General features: G+C 48.6%; 1 protein-coding gene across 6 annotated transcripts in view; it reads right to left on the bottom strand.

Moving 5' to 3' along the window:
• Positions 1-24291, bottom strand: part of FRMPD3 (FERM and PDZ domain containing 3) — a 142665-nt gene that overhangs the window by 34889 nt on the left and 83485 nt on the right. For 4 of the 6 annotated variants that reach the window (XM_073360770.2, XM_073360763.2, XM_073360765.2 and 1 more), the window contains 6 exons: positions 11020-11174; positions 9538-9640; positions 8283-8328; positions 4482-4586; positions 2003-2110; positions 914-1045 (listed from right to left, as the gene is read on the bottom strand). In XM_073360770.2, coding sequence (XP_073216871.1) covers positions 914-1045; positions 2003-2110; positions 4482-4586; positions 8283-8328; positions 9538-9640; positions 11020-11167 — 642 coding nt within the window. In that variant the 5' untranslated portion in view covers positions 11168-11174. Of the gene's footprint in view, positions 1-913; positions 1046-2002; positions 2111-4481; positions 4587-8282; positions 8329-9537; positions 9641-11019; positions 11175-21794; positions 21874-24291 lie in introns of those variants that run through there. The other 2 variants (XM_073360766.2, XM_073360769.2) reach the window with 2 other exon arrangements.

Here is a 24291-nt window from a genome sequence, read left to right as displayed (position 1 = left end):
CACTCAGTCAGCCCCTTTCCCCTGTCTTACTGATTCCAGTGCCTGCTGAAGTGCCAGTGGGAGCCTGACAAAGCCCTGGCTGGGATGATTTAACTGGGAATTGGTCCTGCTTTGAGCAGGGGGTTGGACTAGATGACCTTCTGGGGTCCCTTCCAACCCTGATATTCTATGATTCTATGATAGCTAAGGAGCTGCCAGTGGAAACCTTTCTTTGCTCCACGTGGCACTAAAAGAGTCTCCATTGCATCAGCTAACCAGAAAGTACAACTGCGAGTCTGAATGCTCTTCACCCCAGGGCCAGTGAGCCCCCAGGACAGGGGTGAAACCCACTGGGGAGGTGGGGGGAAAAGCCCGGGGACCCCAGGCTGGATGGACCTGCAGACTGGATTCCCCTCTCGCCCCAGCAGAAGCTCATCCCTCCGGGGCAGAATTAAAGCACATCACTTGTTTAGGTCTAACACTGTAAGGAACCATGCCTGGCAGTTATAACCAGCAGTCCTGGATTCATCTCCTGGCCACGTGTGAAGGCAGCTGCCTAGCTCTCCAATCCTCTGCCGGGGATGTTAGTTAACACTGGCCTCCCAACCCTCCCAGTCTTGGGGGCAAAAACAATCTCCACATTGCCATGGGAGAGTATATAACAGATAAATCACCAATTGTTCCTCTCCCTGGGCAGCTCCAACAGGGCCTCCCCAGAGCAGTGACTCCCCCAAGCAGAACTGATCCTCTGGGACCCTTTCCAGCGACTGATGGCACCAAACTGATTCCATCTTACACCTTCAGCCTAGGCCTGAGCTCCTTCCTCCTAGGTGGAAACCTCCCCACCCCCCGCCCTTATGGAGCCAGACCTGCTGCTGCAAATACAATGCTCAGCCTGGTGGCAGGTGTCCAGCCATGCAGCTCAGAAGCTTACGTGGGCCAGGGGCTGCTTGTCCTGGAGAAGGAGGAACTTGTGGCTCTGCTCTGGGCTGGAATACTCCAGGACCAGGGCAAAATGCTCGATGTATCTCAGGGAAAGGCGATCCTGTAGCGTCACCATCACGTCCTGGCAATGTAACCCAGAGAGAGACACAGGCAGGGTTACATGGGCTCATCTGGTAACGTCTGTATGCATGTTTGCAGGAGGTGCAAGAGCTGCTGTTCTGGGTATAACAGGGCGCTGTTATTATGCAGCTCAGCTCCATGTTACTTTCCATAGGTTACACCCTGGGAGAGCATTATCTGAGAGCTACTAGCTACACAGACCGTGGCCTGTTCAATAGCAATGTATTACTCTGCACCTAGCTCAAAGGGAGACTAAGGGAACCTCCCTTACGGCAACACTAAAGGAGCAATCCCTCATTGCGTTAGGGGACATCTCTTTGTAAAAGAGACCTCGGGATAGTCGACTACCCGTGGGAGGAGGGAACGCAGAGTATTAGATGAGCAGATGTAAATCACTGGCTGGTCAGTACTGTTACAACAGAAGGGATGTGTCTTTCCAACCAGGCTGCGCTAGGAATTAGGAGAACAGCCTGTTATTGTTAATGGGCTTTACAGGCTTAATAATAATCCACATTCCATGCTGCAAATGTACCCCCACCCCAGGCCAGCTGTGTACAAGGCATGTCAGACCTGGCTCTGATGAGCTATAGCTAGTGCCAGAGCAGGGACCATGAGGGTAGCACAACAGGGTGTGTAGCACAGTGCATGCCGATGGCCTGATTCAACAGCAAATCTTCTGTTGACCGGAACAGGTTCACCACTGGGCCCCAGAATAAAGGCGGAGGCTGGTGAAATGGGGGAGGGAGAGAAGAAGGAGTCACAGAAGAAGAGCAGAATTGTACCATGGAAAATACAGCACCCAGGGAGGGAAACATGCTATTTATTAGCTGGGGCCAGTGCATGGACAGCAGAGTGCTTTGTGCAAGGCCACAGGAGACTGGGAAACAGAACGAGCGAATGTGATAAGGGAAACCCAGAAGCCAAGGAAAGGCCCGTGGGATCAGAGGAGGGCTTGCACCTTGACGGTTGTTCGGCCATCAAACGTGAAAGACTTGATCTGCCCGTTCTCCAGGAAAACCTTCAATACATTGGGGATGAGGAGGAGAGCTTCCTTCTTCAACATCTCCTGGCAAACAGGGCCAGGGGAGGGGCGGATCCCCAATGGGTGCGAAACAGGGAAGGGATGCAGCAAAGAAAGGGGGCATTGAAATGAAGAGTACGGGAACAGGAGATGGGGGAAAAAGAGGGAGTGAACGGGGAGGCCCATGAAATGAAAGAGAGAGAGAGAGAGAGAGAGAGAATGTCAGTGATACACTGGTTACTGGAGCCTCTGCTCCTTCAGAATTATGCACTAAGAAAAGGCAAATTTCCCTTGAAAATACAGCATCTGCGTCGAGCTCTTAGAAAGCACAAGGGTTGAGAATTTCAGAGCTGTCTGATGGATTCACATACCTGAATCTCCCTTGATCCATCTCAGCCCCCAGCCCATCTCAAGCCGTACAGGAACCCATCTGTTGAAATGCGCACTCCATGCGGGCAGTGCAGCGAAGGATGATTTTATTTAGCAAGCAACGTTTGAATTAGATAATTACTTCACTGATTTGGCTTAAAAATAGAATTTGCTAGAAGCGCTTTAAGATTTATTTTTACTAGTGCTGCTTAACAAAATCTTTCTGCAATTAAGAGATGTCACTGGGATAAAACATTATCAAGGCATTACAGTCTCTCATGGCTACCCAGAAATACCCAGGCAAAATGGCCCCATTCACAGGCACAGTCTCAAAGCCCTTTGCACTGTGGTTTAAACCACACAACTCTTCATTAAAGTCAACTGGCAACCCCCACATAATGTTCTGAAAAACACCCTCCTGGTAGAAGCAAGAGACACTGATCTCACAGAAACCTTCTCTGCCAAGGATTCAGTTTCTCTGACACCAAATGCCTGATCTGGGTTACATCGTTTCCATGAGCATTCCGCCACGAAAATATCCTAACAGATCTGCTGCTGTTTGACTGGCTCAGAGGACAGACGTTCTGGGTGCTTCAGCTGATCAGAGCTAGACTTCTCTGTGCAAGCACAGCACACTTTTCAAGTGTCCTGTCTTGATAGGACTAAACAGGCCCGGGACCAACTTAAGTTTTTAGGATGTAAAAGGGAAAGAAATCTGGGTTTGTGCCCTTTTTTGATTCCTTATGAAGGAGGCTTGCGAGGTTAAAAAAAGTTTCACGCTCTTTACATTAGAAATCAGATCTTTTCTGTCCATTTTTTTGATCCCTGGGAGATTCTATGGATGACTGGAGAACTGGCAGATACTCAAGAAGTGAAACCTGACTATGGGGATATGGATTGTTTAAATCTCGTTATTTTTTGCTAACACCTGTTTAACTCAAATGCCTGATGAACACCTAGAAAGAAAGATCTGGTAAATCTCAAACACCTGCTGTTCTGCCACATAAGGGCAGAGACCTCGAAGGAGTTCTCCAGACAAGGTCAGGCTTAACACTAATGATATTTCTAATATATAAACAAGCAGGAAAAAAACAAAACATGCTCTTACCCACCACTAAACAAATATTAACCCATTACAAACATTAGGCCATGTCTGTATAATGCTGTCACCAATCATTACTACAACTAAAGAAAGAAGAGAAGCTCAGCTAACCCTGCCTGGTAGGCCTCCTCATGAATGTTGGTGTCTGTGCTTGCTCTCTTTGGGCTGTCTGGTCCTTAGGGTGCTAAACAGGCTGTTAGTGTACCTAAATAATAATCCATGTACTCAGTGCTTCTCTCTGAGCGATAGTCAGGTGCTCTGGGATCCTGTCAGAGGGCAGCATGCCGTAATCTGCACTGCACACACATGAATACAACCTGACATTCATCAAATGGGAGAGTCACTATCTGCTTCCCAGTGTGGGATATCCACAAGTGAAATCAGTAAATCTATGCATGTGTGAGGGGGATGGGAATCAGTGGAGTGATCCACAGCCTTGCACTCACTGCCCTGAGCCTCCTCCCAGTCTGCTTTGCTCTGCCGCAGGGCAGTTCCAAGGCCACACTCTGGCATGGACCAAAGCTACCCTGAGAGACAGACACCCTGCCCCTTCACTTGTGGCCTAATCAATCAGGGATACATATGAGATGTACATATTGGTCTATCCTTCCCGTTCATGGAGATCTACAAAGCAGCTGCATGTCCTTCACAAAAAGCTTATCTGGGACACAGGTGGACCTTACGACTAGATCGGATTCCTGCAGAGCACTGTGGATCACATGCCAGCCCTATTACCTGTACTCACAGATCCCTCTGTCACGACACACATCACAACCCTTTGTCCACTATATGTGAAGTTAGACGGACCACAGTCCATTGCTTACAAGCTGATTAGCCGAGGTCTCTCAGGCATCACCCCAGGAAGAGCCATCTTTCAGAGGAGCAGACTGACACCAGAAATATCCACATCAGTGCAACGGCAGAAAAAGAAGGAGCAGCACTTACTGGATCTGTCTCACCAACCGTGACCTGTTCTGAAAATCGGACCTTCACTGGATTGGACCTCAGTTTCGCTTTCTTGGCTGCACTGATGAAAGCAGATTTTGGGGACTGCAAAGAGAACACAGGGTGTTAAACATCTGTCCTTGCAGCTGGAGCTTGGGGAGGGGGAGAGAGAGACTCTCCTTGGAGGTGGTGCAAGAGAGAGGCAGAAGAGAAGCATTGATAACATTAGGTAACAGAACATATGCAGAAATTCTTGATGTTTTCACATGCCCTGCTGGAGAGACAGGCCCCTTAGGGAGCGCCACCACTCCAGTCCCATGGGAGAGTAGGCCTGGTGCTGGGGCAGGGATGGGCACAATCCACAGGGAGGGAAACAGCCATAAACTTCATTCTCAGTTTCCGGAGCATGTGGGGGAGTGGGGACAAGGACCTGCTAATGGCTGCCTAAATCAAAGCTCAGCTAGCATGCCTTGGGCTGCTCCACCCGACACAAACCTCACCTCTGTGTGACATGTCTATGGCACTGGTGGTAGCAAGGTGAGGCACACAGCATAGTGAATGGGAGCACTGGTACATGTTAGCAGTCATGGATCCATGCCTGCAGTGCACTCCCACTACCAGCTGGAGGCACTAACAACATGATGGGTGTCTATATCCCATCCACCTCCTCAAGCTGGGGTCACCACCACAACCCACTGAGTTTCCACCTGCCCGATGATAAAGAACCCTCAGGAACCTGTGTGGAGAGGGGAGGGGAGGTGCAAAGGCGCACTGGCAGAAGCAATGTATGAGTCTGCAAGCACCGGGTGGCAGCAGAGAAGACTGATTGAGGAAGAGAGTTGGAGCTTTTGGTTCAGAGTATCAGAGAAGTTCTGTTGAAGCCAGTGAGACTGCACTGATTGACACCAGCTGCAGATGTGGCTCTCCACCTCTAATTCACTGGTTCCTGAATACAGTCCAGGCTGCTAGTGAGTGAATCGCATTGCCCAATGATGGCCACGTGAAATGGCCCGGTGGTCTCATTCCAGTGCCTAGTGGTCAGGTGGCATCCTCACAAGCATCACCGTGGCACTAAAACCTCACAGGCTTAGCACACAGGCCACAGACCAGAGCTCAGCAATATTGTTTGCCAAAACCTTTTCCTGTAAAAAGTGCAGATTTTGGTTGACTGAAACATTTCACAAAATTGTGGTCATTTTGCCAAATTGTTTCGTTCGGGGGGGGGGGGGGTTTGAGCCCTAAAAATTCAGAAAAAACTGCAATGTTTCGGTTTTTTTATTCTAACCACTTTTCATTTAGAAACATACTTCAATGTTGTAAAAAAACCCCAAATGTTTAAAAATAGCTAAAAAATGAAATCAAATGCTTAGTTTAGACCCAAACAGATATTTTTTCAACTTTTCAGTTTGTCGAAAATTTCAAAAAAAAAACCACTCCAAAAAACAAACATTTTGGGTTGATCCCAAACTTTCCCCCACCCTGATTTTTTGGAACAGTCAGTGAAGCAAAAAAATAAAATAAAAATCAGTTATTGGCACAGCTCTCAGGCTGGACTAAGCCCTGGAGTGCTACTGATCCGTGTTGCCTTTACTGGTGGTCTCTCCTGGTCTGGAGTCAAACTGTCAGTGGTAGGGGACAGAAGTTTGCATTGCAACGGCCTGCGCAGGTTGGACTGATGTAAATCAAGGTGATTTAGATCACCACGTAGAAAACCTCAATTTAAATAATCTATTTTAATCAATTTTTCCATTTGCACGTCAGTTATTTCCAAAGAAATGTGCATTCTCATTCATTGATATAATCATTAAACATGTTGATTTACAACTAAATAGAGCCTTTACACTAGATTTGGTACATCTTTTTGCTACCTACAAGGATACACTATAACTATACACATTTATTTAAGCAATTATCTAGCTTAATATTTTCAGATTCTTATTATACATTTTTAGCCTGATAGAGTAAATAAGCAATATACTATATTCTATTTTTTCTCATGATTCAAGCTGTATTAGAATGGTAACTAGAATTTGATTAAATACACAACAGTATATAAAATTTATTTTTATTAAACAAACCAAGTCCTTAATATGCTGCTGTTGTGCCATATTTATAAAGCTTGATCTCAAAAGTTAGATGTTCCCCCCGATTCTTTCTTTATATAGAAAAACAGCCTTCAACTCAAAGTTTTCGACAGAGGCTCATGGATTCAGCTTATTCATTTTTTATTTAAATATTTTAAGAGATTATAATAAATTTAGGCTTTTAATATAATTTGTGTTAAATTCAGATTTCATTTTAAACAGGTTTATTTTTAAAAAGAAAAAGTGAAAATGTAAATGGCAAAATAAAAAAATCTGATTTAAATTAAAAAATCCAATTTAAATTAAAAAAATCCATTTTTAAATTTAAAAAAAATCATCGATTTTTATCCACCCTGGGAAGGCGCCCAGCACCGCTGCACCACTTTTCCCACAGGCTTCCACTTAAGGTGGCTCTTCTCCTCCCACCCCAGTCAGGCTTCCTGTGCTATCCCCTTACAGTGACTCCTGCTGGTGGAGGCTGGTCCTGCAGTAGCTATGTGCTCCCCAATGCTCAGCGCTCCTGAACGCCATTCAAGGCAGCTGTAGCCTGGCCGTAGGATGGGTCCATCCTTTCTAACTGCAATGAGTTTTGGCTTCAGATACGGTGCTGGAATATGTAAGTGCCTCCTGTGCTCTTACAAGCTACTCAGGGCAGACAGAGACCAGCCACTTGAAGAATGCTTTAAAAAGAAGGGCCCTTTCCCCTGCTCTCCTCAGGGACCACTAGGGCACAGGGAAGGTCCAGACAAGACACAGGAAAATACAGCACTGTCACCCTGGCAAAGGAACCACCAGGTTGGGATTTGCTGTTAGAGCCCACCAGGAGTTAAGAGTAAAATATCTTCCCTCTGGTATCACCAGTGGCTCCATAAAACACACCAGGCAGCCTGGGGACTGCTGTCGTCCCAGGGACTTTTTTATTTTTATTATTCCTTCTCATGGAGAGAGCGTTTCACAGCCTTACTAGCCAAAGGAGATGGGAGAGGGAGAGACAGCCAAGAGATCCTTACCCTCAGATGGACTGTTGGAGCCTGGAGAATATTCCTGGATTATTTTCTCCAACTGTAATAAATTCCAGTGAGTATGGAAGAGGTAATAGTGCTGAAAGCCGGGACTGGTGAGGGTGAGCAGGGTTGGATAAGCTTCCCCAGAGGGTTGTGCAATGCCCCTCAACCCTGACCTGCATTACCCACCCCCACTGTGCCAGTCCTGGGCTCCTACAGCCCAGCCAATGCCCCTCAATCCTGACCTGCAGAGCCCACCCCCGCTGTGCCAGTTCTGGGCTCCCCACGCTCAGCCAATTCATTCTGGCTGGCAGTACCCCTTGGTATCCTCTCCTGGGTCTCTATCGTGCACATCCTGCTGCTCTGACCAGATTGGATGATGAACTTCTTGGATTTGGACAAACATTTGTTGAGAACAAGGCTGAGCGTGTTCATCTGGGGCCATCACAGAACACGGAATCAAGTCTCCAAAGGAGAAACGCTAATGCTCTTACCCTGTGTGCTCACTGGCTCCCCACAAACTGCGCTTCTCTCTCAGAAGCCTCATCGTGACCTAGACGGAGCAGCCATGTGTTGTCTAGGTCACCTCTTAGTTCAATGGGCATCTGCATAGGCCTGGATTTCAGATCTCCCTGGCCCTGAAGCATTCTGTGTCTTCCCTGTCAGAGCTGGAGGCCCCTGTGTTCTAAGAGCATGGGGCTCCCGGATCTCACCTGGTGAGTCTGCAGCACAGTCAGGATGATGAAGTCCTTGGAACTCCTACAAGAGAAAGGACAGGAGGGAAGGTTAATGGACAGGTTTGCTCTCAGCTCCAGGACACAGGATGCATATGGAAACGATGGGATGAAAACACCACTTGGAAGAGCCTGGCTGAGAGTTCAGACAGCAAACTCTCTCCCCAGCCAGCGGCTCAGATTGTCTCGGTCTCCTAGAGCAGCTTTATGCGTCACATAATAAGTGTGCTGGCAGTGCCTCATACAGATGCTGCAAATGTCTCTGCCAGCTGGGGATGTTTGGATCTCTGTAGTTTCTTACTCTGCTATAGAGATATTATTGAATAGACTGTGTTAACTAGAGAATCACAGCTATTCCAGAGCCCAGTATGACTTGCTCTAATCAATCACACACAGCCCAGGTGGATAATTGTCTGAGGCGTGGCTCCTGGGTTTGGGCAGGGCTCAAATGAGTGAGGATTACTGGGGATCCCCCAAACCAGAGAGGGAGTGCTGAAATAAAGAGCCTCGTCTTAGCACCTGGGTCCTTTCCCAGCTGTGACACCAGAGCTGAGAGGACAGGCAAGCTGGTGGGGAAATGGGATAGGGTGAAGGGGCCAAGTTCCCCTCCCTCACCCCAGCCTGAATCACATCTCTCCTTCAGCTCTCTGCCTTTCATATTCCAGTCTTGGTCTTCTCCACAGAGCATGCAGGGACCCATTCCAGGTCTCAGGCCACTCCTGAGAGGGGTCCCTGGGTGAGCTTCATGCACAGCGGGGACTGAGTCTCATTTGTGTTCTGATCTATATAAAACTCCTGTGGCTCCGTAGCCCTCAGAGCTGGACGGGTGCCAGAAAGGGTTATGACTCAGGTGGACGAGCATGTGGTGTGGATGAAGGTTAATCAAAGAAACTTCCTGTCAGTGCCAGCCTTCAGTGGGGGTGAGCTTCCTCACAGCATTGCCCTACCCGTGCTAACTCAGACTCTGGCAGGGTGAGCTTCCTCACAGCAGTGCAGAGCCAGAGCTGACTCCAGCAGGGCCAATTTGATCACTGCAGTACCTGAACGTGGCTCCTGAGGCCTCAGCCATGCATATTCCATTGCAGCGGTGCCCAGATACTGCCAGTTATCAGGTCTCTTGGCTAGCGGTTCTGGGATCACCCCCTCCAGCCCTTTGAGAGACATAAGTGCTAACATCCCTTTCTGCCTGCCGTTTCCCCGGCACCCAGGATGAGGTAGGGGAGAAGTCTGTTACCTGACCAGGTCAATGAATCTCTCTCTGGAGGCTTCACTCACATCCTCATCATTTATGGCCACAATCTGGTCTCCTGCCAAGAGTTTATCCTCAGAGGGGCCTCCTGCCATGGAGAGGAGAGTAGGTGTTAGAGCCCCTGCCTGCAGCACGGAGCATTCCCTGTTTCAGTCGGGGGGGTGGGGGGGTGGGTGGGAAGTGAGCAGGGGAATGGGGCTCTGTGCTGCCCGGAACGAAAGGAGCAGGCCTCAGGCCCCGCCATTCTCAGAGCTCAGTGAAGGGGCTCTGTTCCCAGCTCAGCTGGCCCACACACAGCTCCCACTGGGATGAATGGCAGTGACTCATCTAATAACCCTCCTATGCGGCCTGCTCCTGCTGTTCAATGAGAAACCAGTGCCACGTAGAGGGGCCAGTTCCAGCTTCTCAAAGAACTGGGTTGGGAAGGCCAGGGGCCCAGTCACAGGCTGGGCTGAAACCCAGCCAGAGGAACTGGCTACGTGTCTACTGGTGCCCCAGAAAGACGGGATCTGTCTTCCCCAGTTACTTCTTCCTCCCTTCCTCCACCAACCCACTCAGTGTAGCCCATCCAGTGTTCCTGCTTGCAGCTCTACTGTAGCCACTTTCCTTCACCAGCCTACCCCAGAACCCTTTGCAATGGCAGCAACCCTGCTGCACACCATGGCAGTCTGCCCAGACGCTTCTGTAGGGCATGGCAGGGGACTTTGCAACTCCTGACTCAGCAACAGCAGAGACTCTTGGAAGGGGCCCTGGAGAAGAAAATGCCCCTGGGTCTGGACAAGGGGCAGGTAACCATGGCGCTGCCGGTGCCCATTTACAAGTGGCATGTTGTGTGCCCCCCATGTCCCCAGCTGCTCTCTGCTTTCCTCTTGTACTCCCCTCCTGGGTTCTGCTCTTTCCCCTCAGTGGATGCTCTCCGTCACTCCTCCTCACTCAGCTCAAAGCCTCTCGATCGCCCTGTTAGCCAGCATGGGCTGTGGCTGGCTTGCACAGGTCCTGGCTACCGCGGACCCTGTGGCTGCTGACAGGCAGCATGAGGCCCCCTTCCTCCCACTGCCCTCTCTCCACCACGGGCAAGGCACAGTGGGGCGCAGGACATGGAGTGGACGTGGTTGCTGTACTTCCAAGATCTCTCAGACACAATCCTGTCTGTCGCAGACTGTGTCTCTGAAGGCCCCTGCCTTCAACAGTCAATTCCCCGCAGCCTCTACCCCATTGTCAGCAACAGGCGAGAAAACAACAACACTCACACCCATCCCACCCAGCACTCCAGTGTCTGCCTCAGGGTGCGAGCCCCCAGCTCCCAGCCTGCAGCGCCCATACCCCAGGCAGGATGGCAGTATCATGCCAGCCAAGCAGCTCCCACTCCTTTGCCCATTCCTTGCTTCCCACTTGTTTGATCTGCTCCACTCTGGACAGTCCCTTTCCCTCAGGTGGCTGTGAGCCAAGCACATAGCCTGTGCCTACCTGCTGTTACCGAGCGCACCACCACTGGCCTCTCGCTGCCGGCCACGAAACCAAAGCCGTAGAGGGGGTCACGCTGGATTTTCACCTGTCGGAGAGCGTCTGAAGGCAGCTGACCACATTCCATATCATCACAGCTCTCCTCCTGCATCACATGACTGGACAAGGAGACAGGGCATGTAACAGAGTTGTATCCCAAACACAACCTGGCGACAACACAGGGCAGGGGGCTGGGAGCCAAAAGGCCACAGGGCACCAAGTCGTTATACTGACCTCCCTCAACCAGGCTTATTCTCCACCAACCTCATTCCACTAGGCAGAGGAGCCATGCTGCTTGCAGGAGTGCAGCTCTGACGTAGTGCAACCCCACGCGGGCTGTGCCTTCCCTCCTGAGGGAGTGTGCTTCACGTCTTAGGTGCCCCCAGCCAGGAAACAAGGGGGATCAAGGTTGGAATTTGAACCTCTGAAGGCCTGCTGGAAGTGCAGTGCCTCCTTTCTCCTTGGTGTCCCGCTCAGATTTGCTGAGTTTATGCATCCAAACGTTTTGTTTTCCACCCCCCAAACTGCAACTGCCGCCATCCCTCCCTGGGATCTGAACAGCCAGCTCTGTTCTGCCTGCCTCCTACATCACCATCAGAAATTAGGATTCTGCTGCTGGAATTTAGCTGACAATTTGGTTGATGATACCTGAGGCATCCAGCCCCAACTTTCAGAGCTGTACAGGCTCTGCAGCGCTCCTGGGAGCCAGTGCTTGTCTTTGTCTGCACAGTCAGCAACAAGGACTCAGAGATGCACAAGGAATGGATCTGTGATGTAAGGGGGTGCCAGGGTTCCCTCCCTACTCTGAACTCTGGCGTACAGATGTGGGGACCCGCATGAAAGACCCCTTAAGCTTATTTCTACCAGCTTAGGTTAAAAACTTCCTCAAGGCACAAATCCTTCCCTTGTCCTTGGATGGTATTGCTGCCACCACCAAGTGCTTTGGATAAAGGTTCAGGAAAAGGATCGCTTGGAGTTCCCATTTCCCCAAAATATCCCCCCAAGTCCCTTCACCCCCTTTCCTGGGGAGGCTTGAGAATAATATACCAACCAATTGCCTTTAATAAAAGTACAGACCAGACCCTTTATGTTTAGGACACTAAAATCAATCAGGTTCTTAAAAGAACTTTATGATAAAGGAAAAAGTAAAAGAAGCACCTCTGTAAAAATCAAGATGGAAGGTATTTTACAGGGTAAGAAAAAGATTTAAAAACACAGAGGATTCCCCTCTAGGCTCAACTTCAAAGTTACAAAAACATGAATAAACCTCCCTCTCAGCATAGGGAAAATTCACAAGCTAAAACAAAAGATTACCTAACACATTTCCTTGCTATTACTTACAATTTTTGTAAGTTTAGATGTATCATTTCAGTAGGAGCTGGGTTACCTGCTTAGTCTCTCTCTTTGTCCTGAGACAGAACAAAACAAAAAGCACAAACAAAACCTTCCCCGCCCCAACCCAGATTTGAAAGTATCTTCTTTCCCAGTTGGTCCTTCTGGTCAGGTGCCAACTAGGTTAATTGAACTGATTAACCCCTTACAGGTAAGTGATTCTGTACCTCTGGCCAGGAGGGATTTGATGTTACTGCATACAAAAAGGTTGTTACCCTTCCCTTTATATTTATGACGGGGGTCTGACAGTCACATCACCCTCCTTCCACCTTAACCCCACTGGAGTCAGACCTTTGCACACCATGTGACCTGGGGCACTGATTTCTGCATCATCTGTCCCATTTTGTGTCATGACCTAATCCCCTATGGTTTGCACCTTCTGCCATACTTTCAATACCATGCCCCCTGAAGCGAATGCCACGATACAAAACAAATACGTGATGACATCTATATTCTTCCCAGACCACTAATGCAAAGGATAACAATCTCATTGGTGTCTTGATTGCTGGAGTGTCTTGCTATGAAAAGGTGACTTTGGTGCACAATTGTATTGGAGACAGAGGATGGTCCAAGGCCAGAAGGGACCACTGTGACCATCTAGTCTGACCTCCTGTAAAACACAGGCCAGAGAACGACCCCACAATAATTCCCAGAGTAGATCTAGAAAAACATCCAGTCTTGATTTAATAATTGCCAGTGATGGAGAATCCACCACAACCCTTGGTAAATAGTTTCCAAGTGTCTGAAGGTGAGTGTTGCTTCTGTGCTGTTGGTTGAGTGTTCCCGTCCAGACTATTTAGTCTGCTAGATTCTTCCTGGCCTTTCGGCTACAAGTCAATTGTTCTCTCTCAGAAGTTTAGCATGTGATACGTTCTCTATCGACTCCAATCCATCTGCATTTCCAATGGCCTCCAGCACTTTGATATTTCAACACCAGATACAAAACTAAGGGTGACAGCACAGCATGGCTGAAACTAGAACTGAGCTCTTCGTTTGACGCTGCCTCCTCAGACGGGATTCATCACAGTAGTTCTCTTCCATGCGCAATGCTGCTGAGCTACGCTGCGTCTCCGTGATTAAGTTAGGATCCCCTGAATGAGACAATGACTCAACTCCAGCTCATTCTGATCTTCAGTAGTAGCATGTTGACCAGCTGGCTACCCTTTGCTGAGAAAGCTCTGACCCTTTGGCCAGAAGCCTCTGTCCTGATGGGAGCTAGTAGGTCTTTTAGATCCCCAACACCTACAGCCCATATCTGTGGATACCTTGGTATATAGCAAACCCAAGTGTACACCAATTAGCTGCTATATGTTATGTCTATGATACTATGTTAATAGCAATCATGCTGCATAGGTGCCGCAATTGCAATCTGTTGCTATTGTCCACATCAGTGATTTTCAACCTTTTCCACTGATTGATTTCAAACCATTCCAGGGCTCACTGCCCCTTCAGTCCCACCTCTTATGCTCAAATAAATGTGTTAGTCTCTAAGGTGCCACAAGGACTCCTGTTCTTTTTGCGGTTACAGACTAACACGGCTGCTGCTCTGAAACCTGGTAGGACACAGTGACACACATGATAAAAATAAGAACATATAAAGAAAACTGTTGAACAGAGGATGGGTCATGGCCTTCCCTGCAAATGGAGCCATCGTGCATACGTGCAGGTGAGCTCTCTGTGACATGCTCAGCACTCTCCTAGGCAGAGCATCCAGGAGGAGGGAGAGAGAAGGGAGGGTGTTCTGCAACTTTGCTATCAGTTCTCCTGCCTTCCCGGCGGAGTTCTGAAGCCTTAGAAAGAGGGAAAGAAAGAAAAAATGAAAAAAGGCCAGGGGTTGGGAGCGGGGAGAGCACCATTCCTCACCCCAGAGCACTGATTGGACTAAATAGGCCAAATTCACTGGAGCTGTAACTACTCTGAAGTCGTCAGGCTTGAATACGGCTCCCATATAAAATAGTCTCCATACCTAACAGCTGCTTGAAGAAGCACACCCCAATTTTATTGGGAAAAGCCCAGAAGCCAGCATACCCATTGTTCGTGTGCAGTTATTCCAAAGAGGGCGGGCTATATAGGGGCTGAATATATGGCTAGAGCTGCAGGGTCGTTGGCATGAGCCAGCTGTCACTCCACAAACCGAGTCTGCCATACTTTCATGCTCCTAGCAGCTGAGCTGGTTTGCAGCAATATGGAACATGCCAGGGAGGGGGAAAGGGATGGGCATGGTTGGGCTGGGCATGGTATTATTGCTTCAAATCATTAGCTTTTCATCCCTCAGGTGAACGATAAGGATACAACAGGTCAGGCCTGAGGGGCATTGACAGAGCTGTGGAGTTCAAGGACTGGAATAACAGTGGGTTGCAGGTCAGACCTGAGGGGCACTGACAGAGCTGTGGAAGGGCTCAGGTGTGGGACAGAGTAGCAGAAGGGGCTGCAGGTCAGATTTGCAGTACAGGGACAGAGCTGTGGAGGGAACGCTTGCACAGCCGCTTGCTCTATGGTAGCCCTGTGCCTGCCTCTACAGTAGCTTGTTATCAGCTTTGCTACTCTCATGAGCATTTAAAACAGAATCAAGCAATTTTAAAGGCAAGACAATTCGAAAGCAAAACATGGGCAGGTGAAATGCTCACTGAAAGCATCACAGCAGCTCCCGCTCAGCCTGACTCAACAGAAACTCCTGCTGTTGGGCGGCGTGTGTGTGTGTGTGGCCGGGGCAGGGGGAGGACTGTATTTACCAGCCTAGCCAGCATGTCTGAAAGCTTCTGTAGCCTGAGCCCTCCTCACTTCCCCCCCTTCCCAGACAACTCTACACTCCACCATATGAATCCCACTCTAGCTCTCTGCCATCTGAGACTGACAGACACAGTGCTCAGCTGGGCAGCAATATACAACCCCCAAGATACCAAAGCCCTTCAGGAGCATGGCTGAGTTTAGCCTGTTAGGTCCCCATTTTGCAGATAACAAAACCGAGGCACAGAGAGACCGAGCGCCTAGCTCACACAGCAAGTCAATGGCAGAGCCAGCAACAGGACCCAGGAGTCCTTGCTGCCAGTACTGTGCTTTGAGCACAGGACCATCCCCTTGTGTATTATCCCCGTGCGCTGCTCTTCTGAGGCTGCTGTTTGACGTAACTGCAGGGAAAGGCACGGGGGCACCTTTACTTTCTCTAAGCTGGTGGAATATAATGAGAAAACTCCTCTGTCTGTTTTGCTTTGGCAGTCGAGCTAGGATTTGCACAGCTGTGGTGCTGATAAAATACACCTCAGTCCCTGCCACAAACATGAGAAATGAACGTTGGGATCCCCCCACTCTGCTAGAACCACATGGCTCCTTTATCAGCAGATGTGAGCTGCAGTAAAATCCATTAAGATGCTAATCCCCGGTGCTATAAATCCAAGACTGCTAATCGCCTGGATGGGGCGCCCAGTCCAGCGCCAGCCTCAGCCCTGGAGACGGACTTTCTGGAGGTTCACAGGGGACAGGGACTGGCTGGCATCACCTGAGTGGAAGGACTGGCTCAGCAGCTTCTCAGCATTTTACCACCACTGGGGGGTGACAGCTGGTTTCAACGCCAGTCCAATAGCTGGCCCCCTATGACAGTCTGGAACCCTCTCCTGGGTGTTCCCCTAGCTTCCTCCATGCTCCAATACCCACTGGCCTCTGGGCCTGCTGGAATTCAGCACCCCTGCACCAGGCCACTGGGCAGGGAAAGCTTGTCCTGTAACACAACTATCTGTAAGCAGGGAATGATTCCAGGCTGCAGCATGGCCTAGACAAGGATTGTTCCTGTACCTCCTTGCCATTCCAGAAAGAGCGTGTTCTCATGGCTCTCTGACCAGGAGGAAGGCCACCTGGGGACTCTGCCTGGCTTTGCACAGACATCCTGCGGGATCTCAGATCGCTCACTGAGCTTCCGGTTCCCCAGCTGTACAATGGGAATAAATGTGACCTCCTGCACCGGCATGCTACGAGGGTTAATCTCTCCATGTCCGTAATGCACTTGAAGAGCCCTGAACGAAGGGCCTTAGAGACGGGCAGACCCCTATTAATCATCATTCTTATTATGAGACATCTTCAGAGCCTCCTTCCTACTGAGAATGGTGCTGCAGTTCCCCGAGAGCCCTGGGCTCACCCCTTTCATTCAGAGCTCCCACCGCAGATCAAATACCACTATCTCTGGTCCAGAGGTGAGCTCTGGACTGGGGCCTTGGGCTGTATGGTGCCCAGATGGGCTGGTCTTAGACGAGAGCTGGTCTTAGACTGCCTTCAATTCTCAGGCAGCAAACCATCAGCTCAACAAGTTAGCAGTACTCAGATTAAAGAACCCAATTTTGTTTAAAAAAAGGCCTAATTTCAGCTGTAATGCAGTCAGTCAGCCACCATGAAATGGAAGAAGGGAATAAAATGCATGCAACGCTGGATATTAACAATCATACGCCTTTCCCAGCGTCTTAAGCTGCCTCTCCTCTGATAAGACTTTGATGCAGCAGAAGAACTACAAGTGTAATTAATAATAAAGGACCAGCATGACTGAATCCAGTAGTTCTGCAGAAGCAGTAACATCTCACCAGCAAGGAAACAGGGTCTGCCAGAACCTCCATGCCAAATTGACCCCCTGCTAATAATCCTTCAACAATAATGTAGGAGAAGACAGTAGGGACAGGCACTGCCAGACTGGATAGGACCAATAGGCCACCTAGTCCAGTATCCTGCCTCCAAGAGGGGAGAGCCCAGACCTACCCCAGGAAGAATGTTTTACTGACCCCCAACAGAGGCCGGCTTATGCCCTGAAACAGGAGGGTTTATATCCCTTCTAAAATTCAAGTTTATTTGTTTAAATACTTCCTATACTAACTCTAGATAGTTTTGTTCTCTCTCTAAACGCCCAGTTGTTTTTTTGAGAGCTGCTAGGCTCCTGGGCAAAATGATATATTGTAGCAGTGAGTTCCACAGGCTAACTGTGTGAAAACAGTAGTTCCTTTCTCAGTTATGAATTGGTCATCTTTCAGTTGCATTGCCTGTCCCCCTTGTTCTAGGAGATGGGGGAAGAGAAGTCCTCAATCTCCCTCCTCTTTACCATTCATCAGTTGATATACTTTTATTATGTCCCCTCTTATCTGAGTCCTCTGTAAGGTAAACAGGCACAGTATGATAGTATTCCATTGCTTTGGGATGAGAGACAGCAGTAGTGCAAAACCATCCTGGCTAATTGGTTTTAACCTCAGCACAGCATCACAAAGGGCAGCAGGAACATCCTACTCCAGGACACAGGCCTGAATGAAACAAGGGGAAACCAGCAGTTTCCCCACCTGTATCCCATAGGAACACAGAGGATTTGCTCTACTAAATCAGTTCATTGTTCCACCAAACCCAGGCAGAGGGCAGAGTGAGTGGTTAATGACTGGCTGGCTGCATCTGCATTTCTCTGGGATCCCCCTTCAGCATCTGCCAAATTTAAGCTTACATTTAAAACCGAAAATATCTTCTGCCCCTTATGGTTGTTCAGGAAAGCTGAGCGTAACTCACTGCATTGCTGTCAGAGTCTGCAGGCAAGCAACCTGTAACAGCAGCTTGAAATGTCCCTATTCAGTGCAATGTGATGTTTATTCTGAAGCCTACTGATGACATTTTAGACAACAGCATTATTAACTATTTTAGTGATTATCAATTAGCAGAAATATCCAACTGCTCTGCTATTGCAGGGAGAGTTGTGTACAGAACCAGCGCCCAGCATGACCCTTGCCCTCAGTATCCTGCCCCCAGTTGGGGCTAATACCTGATATTCAGAGGAATAATGTCTTCTAATCTGGTTCTTATTCGGTACCAATAACCGTGGTGTCTGAACACCTCAGGGAACTCTAAGAAATGCTACCATAATGTACGTAGCTAATGGAGCTATGGTGTTTGAAGAAAATTCCTTCCTGACCCCTGCAAGTGTTGGATCATATTAAAGAAGTTTGAGTTTGATTCCCCATAGTTTAAATTCCAGGGTATTACTAATTCAGAGGTCTCTTGGTTTTTGGTACTGTTTCTCTCCCTCTATGTGTGAAGCTTGCAAGCTGCTAATTGCGTTAGTACATTCTAAGACAGAGTCTATTCTCAAAGCAATTCACACAGAGAGAGACTGAAAGCAATACTCTGTAACAACAGAAACAGCACCCAGAGACTCCCCGCCCTTTTGTTGTATTAACAATTGTGATTAAAATAGAGATAGAAGATGTATGTGGATGGATGCTTGGTGTGGATAATAACTGAATGATCAGGGAGGTGCCAGCCTAAGAATCCAGTGTCCAACGGAGGAAGAAGGCGTCAAGTGGAAATAACCAGAGGACCCCCGGAGGGCAGACTGGAATCCACCCAACAGCCTCAAGAATGGGAGAACCAAAGAACAAGATAACATCTAGCAGCACGGAGCCGTCAGGAATGTGCCATCTGCTGACTGATTCAGCAATAGCATGATGAAGCAATTCCCATAGACTGGCATAGGAAGAAATTCCTATAAAAATGGACTCTAGAAAGTGAGAACTTTGGGGTCTGATTCTGCAAACCAACTTCCAGAAGCATCAGATGAGCATCTGACAAGGCCCTGCTCCCTCCTCATGTCCAGGCCAGCTGGCCAGTGGCTTGGCATGAGCAACTCTAAGGCTGGTAACTATGATAACAACCTTGCAGAACCTCTGTGTGTGTGTGTATGAATGAATGAATGTGTGAATAAATATGAGATTGAATGGAATGTTATAACTATAACTAACTGCTTACTATGGTTCTTTCTGTATTCACAATAAATGTGGTATTTTGCCTTTTCCTCTTTAATACGATCCTGCTGGTTTTTATTTTATTAGTATAACACAAGTAATCAGCTGATGTTCTGAAGCATGAGGTTTGGTAATCCTCTTTATTGGTGATTAAAGCAGATCCAAGGAGGAAGGGGAGCTCAGCATTACTGGTGGCTGCCATACTGGGTTTCATCATCACACAGTGGTATATGAATGAGGACAAACGAAGAACTGTGTCTGGAAGGACACACATCCCTGAGCCACCACATAGTCAGCCAAGCAAAACTATATTCCTGCCCAGCTGCACACACTGATATCACTGGTCTTCCCCAGCCCCATTCGTACTGACTCGACAAGACTGGGAGTCTGGTTCTCCATTGCCCTGCACCTTGTGCAGTCTTTTGCAGCAGTGCAAACTGCGTGTGAATGATCACCATTTGGAGCATTTTACCAGAGCTGGGTAGGAAACATTTTTCACATCCTGTGAAAATTGTCAGTATTTTAGAAATTTTTCCTGACCCAAATTGGGATGAAAAGTTGAAAACTTCGAAAATGTTCATGAACCAAAAATCCCCCCCTCCCCAAAATGTGGTCCAGATCAGTCACAACGTTTTTTGAAACATTTTGGTTAGATATTGAATTTTTTCCCCTCACATTTTTAATGCTATCATTAGCTTAAATTTTGAAACAAAAAGGCAGTTCAAATCGGAAAACTGAAATTTTTCATTTAAAAAAATGTTGCAATAAGATATTTCAACAATTTAGAAACTTCAGAAATGTTTCAAGGTGAGAAATATGTCAAAGCCAACCCTTTCCCACAAAAGCGTTTCGGTTAGGATGAATTGGCATTTTTCAACAACAACAACAACAAAAGTTTGGTCAAAATATTCCCAATCAGCTCTGCACTAATGGAAATGTCTGTCCAAGGAGTTGGGCAGCAGTGAATCTGGCACTGGTGTAAAACCAGCTGTTAAGGAATGAAATACCCAGCATGGGTTACCCCTGTAAAATCCAGAAATATCCAGTGCGACTTCCTCCCATCTTTGATGATGTTAAAACATTTCAGAGGACAGATTTTATGCCAAATAAAAAAGCAGAGCCACCACATAGCTCATTGTGACTTGCCATTGACAGGTTATGTTTCATTAAATAAAATAAACAAGCATGCTACAAACTCAACAAAACAACTGGACCCCAAATTTACACACACACTTCCCATCAGAACACAGAAAAGCACGCCAAATACCAGCACTGTGGATATAAATTCAAAGCAGGCTAATGCATCCCTGATATAATAATAACTAGCTCTTATATAGCCTGTTTCATCAACGGATCTCAAAGTGCTTTATGAAGGAGATCAGTATCCCCCCCCCTTTTTTTTTTTACAGATAAGGAAACTGAGGCACAGAGAGGCAACTTGACCTTGTGCAAGGTCACCCAGCAGGCCAGAACTAGGAACAGAACTCAGGTCTTTTAGATCCCAGTCCAGCACTCCATCCATGCTTCCTCCCCAATCCATGCTTCCATATGGAACCCAGAAATATATGTGAGAGTCCTTGTCCCCCATCCAAACCCAGGTCTCCCAAAACCTCTCCTCCTACTCAGTCATGGCCACAGCTTCTAAATGAAACCCACCAGATTTTCTACGCAGCAATAAAGTACCATCACCACCTTTCTAGGTCTCTCAAGTCTGCTGTGCTTCCTTTTTGTTTCATTTCAGGCTGGATCAGACCCAAGGTCCATCTAGTTCAGTACCATGTCTCCACTAGTGGCCAGCACCAGCTCTTTTAGAGGAAGATGCACGAAACCCCTTGGTGGACAACTGTGGAACAACCTTCCAACAGAAGTTTCTTCCTGACCCCAGGAGCTAGTGATTGGGTCATTCCCTGACCATGAACATTTATAGCCCTTATACCTTTTGATCCTCTATGTAACTCTGGGTTCTCCCCGCAAGCCAGGAAGAGGAGAGGAAGCTATGCTCCCCTGTGCTCCCTTCACTTTGACTCCTGCTTGTTCCCGTAGCTTGCACAGCTCCCATGTTTAGCATTCATGGAACAAGCCAGCCCTTTTAAAAATCCAGACAAAGGACAGCTGGCGGGATTTCTCCATCACGTCATCTGCCAAGTGGGTAGCTTACCTCAGGTCCCAGCAAACATACAGCAGTTTTTCAGGGAAAGGCAGCTTCTGCCTCCTCTGACTGAGCTGAATTCTCCTCTGTGCTGCCCACTTAGGTAAGAAGAGAAATAGTCTTTCTCCTTGTGGAGGAGCCCTCAGTCTGTACTAGCTGCTTTCAGGTGGCACCTGCACTCCCTACCCGAGCCAGTAATGAGCTAAGTTCATCTTCTGCACGTATAGACCTCAGAGGGAACCTAGGACATCTCCTCAGATAGAGGGAAACCTCCTGATGGGACAAGATTTAATGCCCAGACAATACATCGCTTAGCAAATGCAACTGGGTCCCCTGCCTGTGTCACTGGGGAGAAGATGCATATCATGGGTCTGCCCCTGCTATGCCTTCCTCATGTGAGTAACCCTTACACAAGCATTTACATCATGTTCAATGGGGCTACTCACCTGAGTAAGATTCTCTCATGTGAATGAACCTTGCAAGGCCAGACTTCCTGTGCAAGCACACCAGCTTGTGGAGCTGCTGCACTTTCCTCCCCAGAGTCAGAATGGCCTGTGTCAGTTTGGTGCCAGAAATGGGCTCGGATGTCACACGCATGGGGTCCCGCAACCTCTCCCTCCACTTATTGGATCATGATGGGACACTCAGCCCACTGCATCCACCTGGTATTTCCTCCTTGCTGACCTGATCTCAAATTGGGAAAATGCTGTAGGAGCTGCCACGCTGTATCACACGATTGTCCATCTGGCCCAGCATCCTGCCTTTGGGAGCTGTGCTATGTGCTCACGAGCAAGCATGTGTTGTTTTTAGCTCTTCCTCTCAGGGGGGCAACAGCCATCTGGAGAGGGGCCTACGTCCTGCACCACCCATGTGTCCCCAGGTTCTGTCTGGCCTAGTAATTCCTGTGCCAAGCAATCTTGCCGGAAGTTTCTATTCTGCAAGTCATGGAAGCAACCTAACAGCCTGTTTAGGAGCTAATAAAGCACAGAGCCCTGCAGCAAGGAAGGGTCTGCCTCAGACTATACAGAAGGGTCCTATACCAGGATTTCCCCGGGGAAGGCTCAGCTTTGCCTGCTGTCCTGTTTCCCATAGTATATGCAGGGGCAATGCAATGTTGGGATGTTGCATTGTGACATGGTGCTGCTGCCCTGCCATGGTGACTGTTGCACAGATGTGTTACAGGACACAATTACATTCCCTGACACCTTGACTCCCAATGAAATCTGCGTCTGCACAGCGCTCTGAGAAGGTGAGTGCTTCATGCTCCGGGCATGCTAAGGATTTTTTTATTTTCCCGCTGGTGCGATGTGCTTACCACCAGCCCCTTGGAAGCTGTAACCAAACAAACCCCCAAACACCTCTCCAACCCTGTCAGAAAAGCACTGGGGTAAGCAGACAGGCCCTGCAACGTGCTCTGAAGATCAACAGGCTCAGGGCTTCGCTTGTCCACAGGCGGAATGAGTTCCAGAGGCAAGGGCCCTTCCCTGAACACTCTGACAGGAAATCCAGGGCCTGTCAGCAAAAGTGTCCAAGTTGATCGCAGCAGCAGGGCAAGGGCAGAGAGAGGCAAAGGCCAGGTCCCAGCTTGACACTGCCATAAACCCAGCAGAATCTGTCTTGGCAGATACCCTGGTGTAAGGAGCCCCCTGGGCTGGGAAGAACCGGGCCCAGGGCTCCACACTGCCTACTCTATAGCACATGGCATAGAGGCATGCTGAGTGAGGGGGTGTGACTGGGCACTGCTGTGCTCTGGTGATTCAGGGATGTGGGATGGTAGACTTAGTAGACTGCTTTGGCCCAACGTAAACAAGAGCAGGTCCGAGGCTTCTTTAATATACACCAGGGGCCAGGAAGGCCACCCAGCAAAGCCAAGAATGTGGGAGGCACAAAGGTGGCTTCAAGCCATCTTCCCCCATCCAGTTCTTGTGCTCAGCACAGCTCCCGATGATGGGAGAATGTGACCCATGGGACACAAAGCCCAAAACACACTGACCCCTACAAGGTGGGTGGCTGCTGACACTTTCCAAGAACAACCCAACCCTAACCACTCCTAGTATCAGGGTTATAATTACTGTCCTGCAGAGTACAGCTTGGAAGGTGCCAACCCTACTTACACCTGACCCTTCAGAGGAAGGAGAGACCTAGAGGTACCTGGACAGTCATATCACTGCACACGGCATAAAAAAAATCCTTCCTGTCCCTTGCTGGTGACCACCTTGTGCCCTGTAGCATGACAGCTGATCACCCCCTTGGCTTACCTCACTGAGCTGTGAGGCACTGATGGTCGTTACACTGTCTAGCCCCCTTCACATCCATCTGCAGCACTTACCGGTGGCCAGGCTGTTGCCGCATGTGACGAAGGATCCCCTTGTGGTTATTAAAGGAGCCACAGAGGCTTGTGACCTTTCCCGTCTAGCTGAGAGCTCTTCATTCACCTCTCCTTATTTAGCATCACAGATGGGGGAGCCATCTCTGATGCAGTAAGCAGCAGGGAAGATGGGGCCTGAATAACTGTTTGCCACAATCATATTTTGAATACGTCTGCCTTCCCCACCTAGCTCTTCTTCCCAAGCATTATTCACCTGCCTCCAGCACTAGATCCTCTCAAGAGGACAGTGTCACGCAGGAAAAGCAAGCTCCAGAGAGATTTATCACCTTGAATTTTTAAAATATCCTTCAAGTCTCAGAGCATAACTCAGGCCTGTGCATCCCAAGTGTTAGAAGCCAGATGCTGCCCCTTCAGTTCTGTGGAGTGCACGATGGCTGGTGAAGGAACTTTGGGAGACAGGCCTGTGTTGTGGGAAAGGGACAGTTACTAAAGCAGCGTTTCTCAAACTGGGGGTCCTGACCCAACAGGGGGTTGCAAGGCTATTGTAGGGGGGATTGTGAGATAGGCAGAGAGCGGCAGTTGCTGGCTGACTGCCCAACTCTGAAGGCAGCACC

The sequence above is a fragment of the Lepidochelys kempii genome, chromosome 9 (genome assembly GCF_965140285.1).
Source record: "Lepidochelys kempii isolate rLepKem1 chromosome 9, rLepKem1.hap1, whole genome shotgun sequence".
Classification (NCBI taxonomy): Eukaryota; Metazoa; Chordata; order Testudines; family Cheloniidae; genus Lepidochelys; species Lepidochelys kempii.
Note: the sequence above shows the minus strand (reverse complement) of the source record. Positions and strands in the feature narration are given on the sequence as shown.